This window comes from Drosophila gunungcola (assembly GCF_025200985.1).
Source record: "Drosophila gunungcola strain Sukarami chromosome X unlocalized genomic scaffold, Dgunungcola_SK_2 000043F, whole genome shotgun sequence".
Lineage (NCBI taxonomy): Eukaryota > Metazoa > Arthropoda > Insecta > Diptera > Drosophilidae > Drosophila > Drosophila gunungcola.
The window spans coordinates 696207-712413 of record NW_026453191.1 but is presented as its reverse complement, the minus strand read 5'-3'; the positions used below and the strand labels follow the sequence as shown (position 1 = coordinate 712413).

At 41.7% G+C, this 16207-nt stretch overlaps 1 protein-coding gene across 1 annotated transcript; it reads left to right on the top strand.

The window, feature by feature from the left end:
- Positions 1–342: 342 nt before the first annotated feature.
- LOC128260861 (dorsal-ventral patterning protein Sog) lies at positions 343–12169 on the top strand. The gene is made up of 5 exons (XM_052994143.1): positions 343–472; positions 1968–2100; positions 7383–7442; positions 7575–9892; positions 10291–12169. The coding sequence occupies exons 1-5, from the start codon at positions 443–445 to the stop codon at positions 10489–10491; spliced, it is 2742 nt and encodes a 913-aa protein (XP_052850103.1). The 5' UTR covers positions 343–442; the 3' UTR covers positions 10492–12169.
- Positions 12170–16207: the final 4038 nt, after the last annotated feature.

Sequence of the window (16207 nt, the reverse complement as noted above, 5' to 3'; positions counted from 1 at the left end):
TGATCGATTGGCAATCCCCCAACCCCCTTTGGATTTCAGCTTTCTCTTCGGCTGTGGGCGTCTGTCATTTGAATTTTATGAATTTTCATTATTATTAACCTCGCTTTGCATCATCGGCTCGGCCTTTGCTGATATTGTATAGGCATCGGCTGTTCGCTCTACACACACATACCATATATATGTGTATATTTATATAGGCAATTGCACTGGCGACTGGCGCCAGCAACCTGAAAAAAAAATACAAAATACAGAATACAAAAAAAAATAAACCCCAATCCCATAGATCTTAAATGGCAATTGAGGAAACACAACGCAACAGAACGAGAGATTTATTTTTGCCTTTTTATTTCCTTTACTTTCAGTCACCGAATGTCAGTTTGGCAAAGTTCTGCGTGAATTAGGCTCGACCTGGTATGCGGATTTGGGTCCACCCTTCGGCGTTATGTACTGCATCAAGTGTGAATGCGTGGCGGTAAGTACTCACTTTACTAACTAACTTAAAATGTTCATAAGCCAAGCAAACATACAGAGATTTTAGTTAGTATTGAAAAGAATTGTATCAATGAACTCACATTACAATCACTTACAAACTACTTTTGGTGTTAGAAAAACTCTAACTACAATCTCTGGTAAATCGTATAAATATGCAGAGCTTCCCAGGCATGTTACCCAGTGTAGTATGGAAAACTCACCTCAAATGCAAATAGCAAACAAATTCCGACCGATGGGCGGCGGGCGGACCCCCGAGCAAATTGACTAATGACCGTCGACATTCGCTACAAGCTGAGGATGAAAATCGCTTGGGGAAAACTGCCACTGAAAGGCGAATGAAAATGATTGTGTTTTCGGTTCGGACGGGCCTAATTTATGGCATTTCCACGCATGATTAATATCGATTTTAAAGCTCTTTATGCGATATGTTACGAATCAGAATCGGAACCAAATATTCTATAGACAGCTGAAGTTCTCAGCCTTGCCAAATTGAAAAACAAATTCAGCATTTTCGTGGATGCTCGATCGAATTACGCAAAACTGCCCAAGAAATGTTGCAGTGCGAAACAAAAAAGTGAAAAAAAGGGGGGAATGGGGTGGGTGAGGAAACGAGGGCAAGCCTGAGCAATTTTCCCAAGCGAAACATAAAAATGTCACACTCGTGTCCTCGCCGGGTAAAAAACACCAGATTCATATAGATATAGATGCGTATTCGTGGTCGGGAGACAAAAATTAATTGACGCCATCGGGCATGAGTTGTTGTTGCTAGTCTGCGATGGACCAGACGGGCCAGATATATGCAGATATATACATATATCATATACATATAAATATATATCATATGTATATTATATGAGTATATGGATATATGACCATGCCCCGGTCACAAGCTGCGATTTCTCCAGTCTACACTCGCAGATATGTATATATTTTTCGTTAATTTTTAATGTGCACTGCATAAAAGTCAGCTTTGAAATTAATTAATTATAATTTATGTTGGCTGCAAGCGTCGCAAATGAGCACATCATAAAATTATTTAAAACATGTTGCTGCTGTTGAACTTTAAGCACAGCGGCAACATCATCATCAGCGGCGCGCTGGCGACCAATAAAAATTAATAATAAAAAACAGAGAAACATCAAAAAGACAAACAGCACAGCCAGAACAGCAGCCAAAGAGCTTTGGCGAATTCATAAAAATATAATTAAACAAAAAGGCACAGCCAAAGCACGAACGAACACGCGGATTTCTATATTTATATAGACGCGATATTGGGAGGAGATCGCAGCTTGATTTAGACCAGATTCGGTGGCTAAAAAGGCATAAATCAAAGCGACTGCGACAGGTGACAGGCCTGGGAATCTGCATTACTAATTCCAATTAATTTTTTATTTCACCGCTCTCTATTCGCATCTTAATGTTCCTCTTTTTCTCATATCATTTTGTTTTTATTTTATATATTTTTTTTTTTTTAGATACCCAAGAAGCGACGCATCGTTGCACGCGTCCAGTGTCGCAATATTAAGAACGAGTGTCCGCCGGCCAAATGCGATGATCCCATCTCGCTGCCCGGAAAATGCTGCAAGACCTGTCCCGGCGATCGGAACGGTAAGTCAAAAAGATCTATATTTCTATATCGATACCATATGCAACAAATGCTTCAGGCAATCTAATCACATATATTTGTGTGGGGGGGCAAACTTAAACAATACACACAGCCATAATTTCCAAATAATGTTTCAATATTTTGACACTGAAAATGCCCTGTTTGATGGCATAAATCGGGATTAGACAGGCATTAGGCATTAAGCATTAGGCATTTGACTGTATGAATCGGCCCAATATCGTAGCTATATGTCTGTCGGCCATTCTAGCCATGAATAATTAAGCGTAGCATCCACGGCAGCTGCCAGGGGGACATACACTCACAGAAACAAGTTGTTATGATGCCCAGAAGGCCCCCACCGCCCCCTCCACCCACTCCTTAAAAAATATACATATATATGAACGAAACGCGTAAATTGTTTATGAAAAATTACTTGGCCCGAAATGAAGGTCAGCGCTACGCAATTTATATTTCGTTTTTATGTCTCAGTCAACTTATGTTCTATTCTGATCAGTTCTGTCGCCGGCGATGATTCCTATTCCTATTCGCATTGGCTTTCCCATTCCCATTCCCATTCCCATTCCTTGGTCCACTACTTCGGATAATGGCCATAGACTTGGACATAGAGCAATATAGCATGTGTGGTGTCGCTAGCTCTTTTTATTTCGGTGACTTTTGCATTTATTTATTTGCCATCGACGCCTTTTTTTTTTTTTTTTTTGGTGTGTGCGCCGCTCTGCTTTAATTTGTTTTATTTTCAATCTATTTTATATCGCCCGAACGAACGAACTAACGGCGCCTGAAGTTGTTTTCGGGGGGTTATATTATTATCGAATGGGATCGGATCGGATCGGATAGGAACAACAGGCCAGAGCCAGTGCCAGAGCCAGAGTATTTCAAGTATTTGTTTGAGCACTTTGGGGGGCGCACGTGCCGCCTTCGAAGCGCCTTAATAGACCAATTATACGGGGAGTTAAAGCTAAAGTCTAAAAAACTGAATAAAAATCGGGCGAGATTTCTTTCACTTTTTCACTCATGGCAGGCAGCTGCTGGCCAAAACATACATACATATAATATGTGTGTGCTTTGCATAATTTATGATTTGACTGAATCACCGTTTTGGCTTTGCCTAATTTTCCGCCCGAATTCAGTTCACAATTGGCAATGGTTTTGTGTGCGTTTTTTTTTTTAGTTTTTTTGTTAAGCGGAGAAAATGTGCCTCTTTCTCTGTGACATTTTTCACATAATCAGGCGAGTGCTGCCTGAATTCCAGTCGCCAAGTTGCATGTTGCTAGTTGCTGGTTGGTAGTTGCTGGTTGCCAGTTGCTGGTTGCTAGTTGCTTGCTGCCAGTTGCCAGTTGCTGTGTGGCATGGGGCAAACGCAAACTCAAACGCAAACTGGTTGCCACCGAACGGGAATGGGGTTAAGGGGGCTGCAAGGGGTTAAGGCGGTCGCTGCATCACATCATTAGTTTCCGTTTTGCGGCAATTTTTCATTTGCTTATGCAAAGAGCCGTTGACCCGCGGACCTTCCACCCAAAAAACAATTTCACTTTTCCGCTGTATTTTACCCATTGGTTATGGTTTTTTTTTTCTTTTCTTTTCTTTTCTTTTAGTTAGTTGTTTTCTTTAGTTTTTATTATATTTTTTTTTATTTGAGTTTTGCACTATGTCTAAAAGAAACTCCCAACGCAACTCGTTTGCCATAAATAGTTAGAAGGCACGGGCGCGGCTTTTCCAGCGAGACTCTTTGGCTCTCACGCAGTCACCGGCTGACTAGTCAGCCATCTAGCCATCTAGCCACCAGCTAGCCATCTAGCCATCTAGCTAGCCATCTAGCCTGGGCTATTGTACAAATATTTCGCAGCAACAACAGCAACAAAGCAAAACGGCAGCAGTTTCATCTACAGCAGCCCAGGCTCGCAACGATCGTTTCCAAAGTTATTTTTTGCCTAACTTGGTTTTTGCCCCATACTCCGCATATTATGACTGCACGTAGAAAAAAATAATTGCAAATGATCAGCGGAAAGTATTAGAAAATATTTGGTATTAAATACAAAACTCTTTGGCAATAACTTCAAGTTAAAAGTTTTTTACACAAACTTAATCAATAACTTATTGGATATACACCTTTAAATCTAAATATCATATTATATCATGGACATCTTAAAATCGAAGTATATTTAAGGACATATATCAAATTTCAAAAAAAAAAAAAAAAAAGCCAAAAGACTTCGGGTAGCAAAGTAGTCAGTCTGTTAATCACAATTTTTTTAATTTTTTCGGTGGATTGGGATGGAGTGGAACTTCGGCTTGACTTAGCCAGGTTCCACTGTACGCGTGCTCGTCCTGGGCAAGTTGTCAGGCCCGAAGAGCCAATGCCTGGAGCCTGAAGCTCATGACATGGCCATATAATCAACATCAACAATTGCCTACCTTCGTTAAATGTCCATTTTGGGATCGAATCTTTTGGCTCTTCCCCGTCAATTCCGCCCAACTTCGAATGCCCCTCTTTTGCGACCACGAACTGAAAGACCGAACAAACCAACGAACGAATGAACGTACGATCGTACGGCATTAATTTATGCCTGGTATTTTTTGTTCGTTCATTTTTATAATGACATAACTCGGGCATTTTAACGCTTATTAAATTATCTCATTTGCCGCCACAAACGGCGGGCGGTCCCCGATTGAGAGAAAGAGGAGAAAGGGGCAGTGGCAGGGGCAGGTAGGGGTTGGGGTATATCCCCAGGTAGACAATAAAAGTTAATGTTTTTCGATTCCATCGACTCGAATCGCATCGCAACGCATCGCATCGATCCCATTAGGCAAGTCGCCAGAGTTGACAATTCAACTTGATGACATCTTTTGTGGTCGTGGTCAGTCCATCCCATCCCGTACCTTTTTTCCCCCTTAAAAGAGCCCAAGATCGGAATCCAGATCGAAGAACGAAGATCGAAGATCGCTCCCAGCAACAGCAGCAGCAACTTTGTTGTGCCACAAAAGGATCGCCGGGCCAAATTCATTTTTATGGCCGGGCGTGAGGTGAGGTGCGCCATCCAACAATAAAATCCTCAACTTTATCTTTAACTTTATCTGTATCTGTATCTGTATCTGTATGTTTATCGGTTCTGCATCGGCAGCAACAGCGGCGAACGGAACTGTCTATTATATTCCCACTCTCCAGCCTTTTTTTTTTCCTAAGTGAAGAGATTGTGGATCGCGATAAGGCTAAGAAATAGAGCTAACAAGGCGTCGGGTTGGGTTCGAAAACAATCTGAATCGAATGATCTAAGCCGGAGATTATAATGGGTTCGGATGGGTAGGGGAAAGAAAAAGAGTTGAGTCGGGATTATTGGGCGATCTTTAATGGACTCAATGAATTTCTTAGATCTAGAACTCTTCTTTATAAGCTTAAAGTTATGTTCCTCGATATTCAATGTAAAACATCCAACTTCTCCTCTAACTGTGTAACATTCTGTGTCGTAAAATACCTACTTCTCCAAATCCCACACTCCACTTCCCTCAGTTTATGATCGTTCATGGTGCTGATCCCACACACCTGGTAATATGACATGAAATTCGAGACAGATTTATCAAATCATTCTCACGTGCTTGGCATTTCTTCGGAAACCGTATAGCTCTGATGGCCGCACATTTAGCCACCATTTGAGGCAAACACTTTCAAACGATTCTATTTTTTTTTTTCTTTTGTCCCCTCTTCCCCCCCGTTTGGGTCTCTTTAGTTTTGTTAATGAGCTGCCGCCGAGATTCTTTTGGGGCCGGCCCCACATACCAAAGCGTTGAGTCAATGCCGAGGTGTCGTTTGTCTTTCGGTCGCGGCTTTGTCGGCTTCACTCCGCTGCGTCTCATTCCCCTGTCCGTTTGCCCACTGTCCGTTTGTCCACTGTCCGTTTGTCCGCTGTCCACTGTCCGCTGTCCGTTTGTCCATCTGTCCGTTTGTCCGCTGAAGGGGTTACCCCAACCACACTTCCACTTCCACTAGGCAACGTGTCGTCGTCTTTGTGCGCACCAAAACTCATTTATCTTGGCTTACAGCGAGCAGGAGAAAAAGACCCACAAAAAAAGAACGAAAATTTCATTCATCTGCAAGCGCGATTTAAGGGCAGTGATGCCTGCGACTTCGGTCTCCGTTCGGAAGACACCAATAAGCCCCAAGAATGTAGAGCCACAAATTGAAAAAAGGCAAAAAGCAGAAGGAGAGTTGGAGTTGGAGTTGAGGCTAAAGCCAAAACTGGCTGGCTATATGGCTGGCTGGATGGCTGGCTGGCTGGCTGGATGGCTGGCTGGTTGGTTGGTTGGTTGGCTGGCGAAGTGGCTCGTATTAAGATCAGGCGATAAGATCGGACAGCAGAAGCCGCAGAACGCAGAACGCAGTACGCTGAACGCTGAGGAGACCCAGGCGAGCCCTGGTGCGGGGCTCTCAATAAAATGCTATACAAGGTGTCAGATTTGTCGCCCTTCATTATGCGATTCCGGCCCCAAGTTCTTCTTTTTTCCCTTTATTTTATTTATTATTTTTTTTTTTTTGCGGCTTAAAGGTTGGGTATTTGGAGAAGGAGAAAAGGAGCAGCGTAAAATAATCGAAATGCCAATGCGGCATCATCGACAGCAGCAGTCCTCCGTCTGGCTTTAATCAGCTTTTGTCGGGGCTGCCACTTCTAACGAACTGAGAGGACTGGGAATGAGGATTGAGATCCCCCAGCTCCAGTACTTCGATTCTGATTCGCTGATGGTGATTTATGCGCAGGTTACCGGGTGTCAATCAGCGGGACAGCAGCGGAAATGTGTCCACCCACTTTCACGCCAAGGGTTCGGGTCCAAAAAAAAGAGCGTGTCATGTGGATTCCGGGAATTTGGGAACTCCGGGAACACCGGGAACACGGCGACACAAAGCACATCCCTAGTTAGATGTAGGTTAGAAGACTTCCCATTGCAGCGGCCTACCTGCCCTCAATTTATGCACGATTAATGAATGCCACCTGGGTGGAAGAGGAGGCGAGGGTCAGGCCTACCTGGCTGCCATTCATGATGATCCCCTGCCATTCATTCACATTCACATTCACATTCACGATTCACCGGATTCGGCCATTCAACTGAAACTGAAACTATAACTAGACAATTCTGGATGGTGAACAGTGTCGAATAGTGAATGGCGGTGCGGCTGCTTTGAAGCGTTTGTTGCTATCTAAATTCCATTTAAGGCCCTAATACCTTATCGCCCAGCATCTCATTCTCTGTTTTATTCCTGTCTATCTTGCAGATACGGATGTGGCCTTGGATGTGCCAGTGCCCAGCGAAGAGGAAGAGCGCAACATGAAACGTAAGTACAAAGATATCCTGTGAGGCCTAATTGTAAGCCCATTTCCCATTTGCCATTTGGAAATCTCTTCCAACACCTGGTTTGTCTCCATCTCACCTTTTGTTTTCGCATCCCCCTTTCCCATCTATACAGATTACGCTGCGCTGCTGACGGGCCGCACTTCCTATTTCCTCAAGGGCGAGGAGATGAAGTCCATGTACACCACCTACAATCCGCAGAACGTGGTGGCCACCGCCCGCTTTCTGTTCCACAAGAAGAACCTCTACTACTCGTTCTACACCTCAGCGCGCATTGGTCGTCCGCGGGCCATTCAGTTTGTGGACGATGCCGGTGTCATACTCGAGGAGCACCAGCTGGAGACCACATTGGCGGGCACGCTGAGTGTCTACCAGAATGCCACCGGCAAGATCTGCGGCGTGTGGCGTCGTGTGCCGCGTGACTACAAGCGCATCCTGCGCGACGACCGTCTGCATGTGGTCCTGCTGTGGGGCAACAAGCAGCAGGCCGAGCTGGCCCTGGCCGGCAAGGTGGCCAAGTACACGGCCCTGCAGACGGAGCTGTTCAGTGCGCTGCTGGAGGCGCCTCAGACGCAGACGCTGGCAGATGGCAAGACGGACACCCAGTTGGCCGGAGCCGGCGGCACGGCCATTGTGTCCACCAGCAGTGGAGCGGCCTCGTCCATGCACCTCACCCTGGTCTTCAATGGCGTCTTCGGGGCCGAAGAGTATGCCGATGCCGCCCTGAGTGTGAGGATCGAGCTGCCCGAGCGCAAGGAGGTGATCTTCGATGAGATTCCGCGAGTGCGCAAGCCCTCCGCCGAGATCAATGTGCTGGAGCTGTCCTCGCCCATCTCCATACAGAACCTGCGACTGATGTCGCGCGGCAAACTGCTGCTGACGGTGGAGTCCAAGAAGTATCCGCATCTGCGCATCCAGGGACACATTGTGACGCGGGCCAGCTGCGAGATCTTCCAGACCCTGCTGGCGCCGCACAGTTCGGAGTCGGCCACCAAGAGCAGCGGCCTGGCCTGGGTGTACCTCAACACCGACGGCTCGCTGGCCTACAACATCGAGACGGAGCACGTGAACACCCGCGACAGGCCGAACATCAGCCTGATCGAGGAGCAGGGCAAGCGCAAGGCCAAGCTGGAGGACCTCACGCCCAGTTTCAACTTCAACCAGGCCATCGGCAGTGTGGAGAAGCTGGGGCCCAAGGTCCTGGAGTCCCTGTACGGCGGCGAGCTGGGCGTCAATGTGGCCACCGAGCACGAGAGCAGCCTGATCCGGGGCCGTCTGGTGCCACGACCCGTGGCCGATGCCCGCGACTCGGCGGAACCCATCCTGCTGAAGCGACAGGAGCATGCCGAGCCCCATGCCGTGGGCATGGCCTGGATGTCCATCGACAACGAGTGCAACCTGCACTACGAGGTGACCCTCAACGGAGTGCCCGCCCAGGATCTGCAGCTGTACCTCGAGGAGAAGCCCATCGAGGCGATTGGAGCGCCGGTGACGCGGAAGTTGCTGGAGGAGTTCAACGGCTCCTATTTGGAGGGTTTCTTCCTCAGCATGCCCTCGGCGGAGCTGATCAAGCTGGAGATGAGTGTGTGCTATCTGGAGGTGCACTCCAAGCACTCCCATCAGCTGCTCCTGCGCGGCAAGCTGAAGAGCACCAAGGTGCCGGGCCACTGTTTCCCCGTCTACACGGACAACAATGTGCCCGTGCCGGGCGACCACAATGACAACCATTTGACCAATGGCGAGACCAAGTGCTTCCATTCCGGCCGCTTCTACAACGAGTCGGAGCAGTGGCGCAGTGCCCAGGATGCCTGCCAGATGTGTGCCTGCCTCAGGGGTCAGTCCAGCTGCGAGGTGATCAAGTGTCCCGCCCTGAAGTGCAAGGCCACCGAGCAGCTGCTGCAGCGCGAGGGCGAGTGCTGTCCCAGTTGTGTGCCCAAAAAGGAGGCCGCCACCGAGTGGTCCACCTCGGCGGCCACCAATGCCTCGGATTTGCTGCAGCAGCGACGTGGCTGCCGCCTGGGCGAGCAGTTCCATCCGGCCGGAGCCAGCTGGCATCCCTTCCTGCCGCCCAATGGCTTCGACACCTGCACCACCTGCAGCTGTGACCCACTGACCCTGGAGATCCGCTGCCCCCGGCTCGTCTGCCCGCCGCTTCAGTGCAGCGAGAAGTTGGCCTACCGGCCGGACAAGAAGGCCTGCTGCAAGGTGTGCCCCGAGGGCAAGCAGAGCAGCTCCGGCGCACACAAGGCCACGCCCAACAATCCCAACGTGCTGCAGGACCAGGCCATGCAGCGATCGCCCAGCCACAGTGCCGAGGAGGTGCTCGCCAACGGCGGCTGCAAGGTGGTCAACAAGGTCTACGAGAACGGCCAGGAGTGGCACCCCATCCTCATGTCCCACGGCGAGCAGAAGTGCATCAAGTGCCGCTGCAAGGTGAGTTTCGATAGCTTATGTTCTTAGTTTATGGCAAAGGTTGCCTTTTTCTTTGGTTTTTTGCATAGAAGTTGTTAAGTTTAAAGCCACTAAAAAGGGATTTATAATCAAAACACTCCAAAACATTCAAAAACTTTAAATTACTTCTTTTTTTTGTGTAAATTATTAAAATTTAGGAAAAGTGTTTGTACATTTTAATACTTTATTCACGATTTTAGATGCTTACTTCATTTAGCAACTGTGACTTAACTAAGTTTATTAACGATCTAAACGATTTATCAGTATAAAAGTTATAGTATTAATAATAATATTAATATCCTGGCAATTAACGAAAACCATAAGCCATATATCCTGAGCTAGCAACTAATGAAATTTTATTCATTTTATTCTATTTAAAGGACTCCAAGGTGAACTGTGACCGCAAGCGCTGCTCCCGCTCCACGTGCCAGCAGCAGGCGCGAGTGACCAGCAAGCGGCGGCTCTTCGAGAAGCCGGACGCAGTTGCTCCGGCCATCGACGAGTGCTGCTCCACTCAGTGCCGCCGTACGAGGCGCCACCACAAGCGGCAGCCGCACCACCAGCAGCGCTCCTCCAGCTGAGCAATCAATCCACAGGATTCAGATGGTGATCCAGATACAGATCCAGATCCACCGGGGAAACCACTCACTCACTCAGTGCGATGTGCACCACCTAATCACACACTCACACTCACACCACCACCCTCCACCCACACTCACACACATCACCCACACAATCGAGCAAACATACACACACTTGTGCAAGGACTTGCATAGATCGTTGTTGTTGTTATGTGGCAGCAATGGAAAACTTGTATTATATATATGAAAACAAAGGGAGAAACAACGAGAATTCTCATGAGAAAAAAAAAAACAAAAATACAAAAAAAATATATAAATGGAGAAAAAAGAGAGAAAGAGAGGGATAGAGAGATATTGAGATCCTTGGAAAAGGACATTTACGAACCAGTGCAGTTTGCTTTAAATTCTCCAGCGCAGAATTTTCTATAGAAAGCATTTTCTGAATTTCTTTTCACAAAAAACTCACCCACCCCACATTAATACCACCCCCAACCCAACAAAAAAACATTAAAATTAAATTTTAATTTATTAAAAAATATCATACAAATCACACACACAAAAAAAAAACAACCAAAAACAAAAAGAATTCGAAATTGAAACTGTACTGAGTTTTGAAAACGCACACATTTGACTTATTGAAATACTTAAACCTTTTCAATTCATTTAAATTCAAATTTAAACTGAAGTTTGAAAGCAAAGCAATCGATAGCGCAGCAGCTATCGTGGGAATATTAACTTAAACTAATTATTCTGATTATACATATATACAATATTTTTTATATATACACACACATCTATATATATATATATATATATATATATATATATATATATATATACAGATACAAATATATCTATATAATTTATGAGAAACAAAACACAGTGGGAAACGCATTTGGCGCATTATGTGGTTATCGACATTTGTATCGATATATATATTTTAGCAACCCAAAAGTTTCAACTGATTGACTGAATGGCAAAAATAAAATTAGCTTTAAATACGTTTTTTTCGCAAGCATGAAAGTGAAGGAAATTGAAAACGCAGCTTTTCAATGTGAAATTATTTTGTACTAATTGTTACTCACACCAACACACACAAACAAGCACACATACATTTAGAAATCGAAATGCACACATACACATTGAAATGTTTTTATTTCTTTTTAGGAGTATATTTTTAAATTATAATACATTTTATGGAAAATTTTCAATAGTTATGTACAAAATTTGTTAAAAAAAAAAAGAAAACTATTTCAAAAAATGCCATGTACACATATTTATACACAAAACACACACATACACACATAAAACGAACAAAACGAAAAAATAAACAAAAAGATAAGGAAATTTACCGCATACACAGACAGAAATTGTATTAATTTTTTATTCTATTAAATTATTCTTATTATTATTATTTTATGTTTATTATTATTATAAAATTTTTTTTTGTAGCTTGTATAAACATACTTATATATATATTTTATATTTAATGATTGATTGATTAATTTTAAATAATTGATTAAATGCAATCAAAAATATTTAAAAATGATGAAGAGCTAAAAAAACTTGTACTAATAACTTAAATTTAGTGTTTATAAATTAAACAACAAGTTAAAATCAAAAACAACAACAAAACACACACACACAGAGAATAAACAAAAAACTACAAAATCATAAAGCTTTTATTTTTTATTATTTACGACGGTCGAGAGATGATGAATTTATTTGATTATTATGCAATGCGCAAAAGCAAGAACAACTAAACAAAACAAATCCGAACTACGAAAAAAGAAGAAAAAATATAAATACAAAAGAGTGAATTAAGATATTGACGAAATATGTTCGAAAAATATATATGTATATATTTAGGTATATACGCAATAACAATCAAATTCTGCTCGTTTTACTGATCTATAGGCCAGCGTTCTTTCTTTTTCTTTCTGCGACCTCGTCCTATTAGGTAACTCAATTTTCGGAATAGCAATTTGCAGACACTCAGACAATTATACCCGTAAAATTTGTTATAGAGCAATTATATCTTGGTTTTTATAACCGACACACCAAATTATCCAAATAGCTTTTATGGCCCAGAATGATGATTGTCAAATGCCTTATATCTGATTTTCGGCGTTTTATGTCAAAAAGTTCTTTACATTTCCGGCGTTTCTTTTGATTAGATTGCCACAGAAAGTTTCTAAACGATCTAGTTGAGATACAAATAAATTGTAGCTTTTTCTTGTGCTCTTTTAGGGAGTTTAAAAATGGTGAGTTTTAAATCTTAAGACCATTTTCTCGACTTTAAGTTCGTTTAGGCTGCAAAATTCCAATAAATTCTGAGAAGCATGAGAAACACTTAAAAATATGACCATTATATATATCTACCTTAAACTATCCTATATTTTAAGTCCCAAAAAAATATACATTACTTTGGGGTACTTGCATATACCTTTTATGCTTAATTTTCCTCAAATTTGAGTCCACATTAGATTTCCAGCAGATTAGAGAATAACTTTGCGAGCCAAGTTGTTGACACTGCAGTCGATGTGGTCGCCTTTGAATGAAATCGAATAATTAAATATTGGCATAGTCACACCTTGTTGACAATTATTGACAGGCTGATTGGCAAACAAATGAATATACTTTAGCCATTGCCGTTTTTGAGCTGTCGAGGGGCGCGGCCCAGTGGCACGACAATCTGAATCTGCCCTGTGACTCTGGTCTGGGTTTTATACACTAAGGAAAATCCTTTGATTTTTCGTTTTTTATTTCAGGATAGCTAAAAAATCTTAAGTATTATATATTTGTTATCGGAGGGGTTACATAGTACAAAAATATGAATGTTTGCAGCTTACAGAAACATTTACAAAGATACAGTTCTATTCTTACAACTGTGCTTTTAAAATATGTTATATAAATAAATATATATATAATTTATCTGCTTTAATACAAAATGTGACTTTATATTAACTGGGTTTTTCTTTAAATAATTACCCTGACTTATAAGTTCATACTTTTTTAAAATTATGTTACGCTTTTCAATGCTTAGCTGCGCTATTACACATTTTTTCTAATTTATAACAAGATGTGAATAATTTAAAAATTATCTATCTACATATATAATTTCTCATTAAATGGTTTATTATGCAAAATATTTCTACATAAAGTAATGACGATCACGCATTACAAAATTACAAGTTTTCTTAGTAAAATATACAAAAATGGTTATAGACTATTTCTCGGTGTAGTAAGACAAAAGTTTCCCTAACATTCCAATATTGCATCTGGGTTTTGGAGAGTATGGTGATTTTTATTGCCGTGCATATGTGTGGGTGGGTGGTGGTAGGTGATAGGTGGTGACTGTGGGTGTGGCAGCTACCGAAAGCAGTTGGAGGAGATTCGAATCTGCAGCTTCCATGGCGCTGGCGTTGGCGTTCCGCGGTTCGTGTTGACAGAATCTTTCGGATATCGATCGCCGGCCCATCTGGGAGCTGGCATTTGCATTTTGGCGCTATCAATTAATTGAGTTGGCCCGGCCAAACCCTTCGGATCGACGATAAGCCCCCGTCACACCATTGTAATATGCACCGCAGATGATATCTACACTCGCTTATTTATGTGTCACACCGAACACGCTCACGACATTTGAGCAACCAGCCAGCCTAATACTCGAACTCACACTCGTACTCGTTGTCGCACTCATAATCATCAATTATCCGCTGCTGTCTGAATTTCATTCGCAGTCGCGCGGGTAATTGCCGCAAATATGCAAAGCATGTGTAAAACTTTATTGATATACAATGTGAATAAACGTTTGCCTAACTTTGTTTTGATTGCAGCTGTCACTGCAGCGCACTCACTGAAATCAATTCACCTTTCAATAGCCCGGCCACGACTTTGCGATACACTTTTATTGGCCCGGGCTGCCGATTGCAGCCGATTAAACGCTCAAATAGATCACGAAACGTCTACACTGAAATACTAAAACTTGTACTTGAAATAGTGTTGATGCATGCATTCCTCAACAAAGGCGTAGAAAATATATCGCAAACCTAAAAAATTTTCTTTTTTAAAATATAACATACAAATTTCTGCTCAAAAAGGTAACCCGACTTTGAGAAAAATATTGTGAGCAAAAAAAAAACCATAAAAAATATCAATATTTCTTGACTCATTTTTTTTTATTCAAAACAATAATACATACTTTTTTTCGATTATACTTATATAATATTCAAAGAATAAACATTAGATTGCGATTTTTCTTATATACAATTTATAACGATTATGGTCCCTGAAAATAGCATCAGCTATTGTTATTTTATTTTCTTAATTTTTTTGGTCTTTTTGTAAAGCTTAAATAAATAAATTATGAGCTGTTTCTTTGTAAATATCAAATTCCTAATCTTACTGTTTGTCATGCAGAGGATATCTAGAAAAGTTATCTGTCCTTTATATTCATTCATTTTTCAAAAAAAAAAGTTTAAAAACAGTGGCAATAAAGTTTTTATCAAAACGTGAACAAATTTTGCATCATTTTTTTATGACCTTTGCAGAAAACTTTTTATCAATCAACTCTGAGTCAAATTCTGCGTAAATATATTATCATTTAATACTGATTGTATCACTTTTGTACCTGTTTGCAAACATTTTATGATATTTTTATTGCTACCCCTTACAGCCGTATTTAATCTTATCATTGGTAATACTAATTGCTTTTTGGAGTGCCTACAATTAAAGTTTTTATGAAATCGGTTGCCTAAATAAAATATTCATTTTCTTTACACTTTTGTCTATTTTTTTCGTTAATCATAGTTGTAATACAACTTTTCTGAACTGCTATCTAATATTTAATTTTGAATTTATTACTTCTCAGTGTACAGCCCGATTTCCCTGGCCACAAAACAGATTATCGGATCTAACACAAGATCACGCAAGGCTGGCAGGTCTTTTCCGATAGCCAAGCTAAAATCGAGCCTGGGCCAAATCGCATATCTGTCGGATACCGCCGCACTTATTCAGCGGACAGATCTAGTAGATATAGGAAACGTTAGAGAAATCGCCTCTAAGACAGGCGATGACTTCATCTATCAGCACTGCAATTGCTCCGCAAGCTGATCCATATATCAGGCAATGCAAGATCATTAAAACGGAATTAACTGAAATGGAAATAACAACAAACCGAACGCCATTATAATTGGTCTATCAAATAGATAGAATTTATGGAGTTCCATGTCATGATATATGATAACTGGTTTAGCTAATCGCTTATCAAAAATGTATCTTCGTGAAAATACAAAGAGGCCTTAAAAAAATATACATCATTTTAAAAGATTGCAAATACACAGGAACAATTTTAGAGCGTTAAATTATCTATTTGAAGTGTTAAAAATATATGAAACATATGTACCAATTTTAAAACTATAAGAATGACATCTATTTGATCCTATTCACGTATAGAAAATATATTTGCATTGAAAATATTAATAAGTACTTGGCAAAATGAACGGTTTTCTCAACTTTGTGCTTTTCGAAAATAAATTTTTCATAATAACAATTAAGGATTGTAATTTATTTGATTCTATTCATGTATAGAAAACATCAATAAGTATCTGGTTTAGTATGAGCTGTTTTTTTTTAACTTTGAGCCTTTCAAAAATTCGTTTTTTATACAAAAAGTTTTACTCTTTCAGAAAAATCGCAAAAGTTAAGAAGACTTAAA

Coding starts and splice junctions, on each gene's coding strand:
- LOC128260861 (XM_052994143.1), top strand. CDS start 443: ATGTACTGCATCAAGTGTGAATGCGTGGCG. Junction 7,443..7,574: donor GGAAGAGCGCAACATGAAAC/GTAAGTACAAAG, acceptor CCATCTATACAG/ATTACGCTGCGCTGCTGACG. Junction 9,893..10,290: donor GCATCAAGTGCCGCTGCAAG/GTGAGTTTCGAT, acceptor TTCTATTTAAAG/GACTCCAAGGTGAACTGTGA.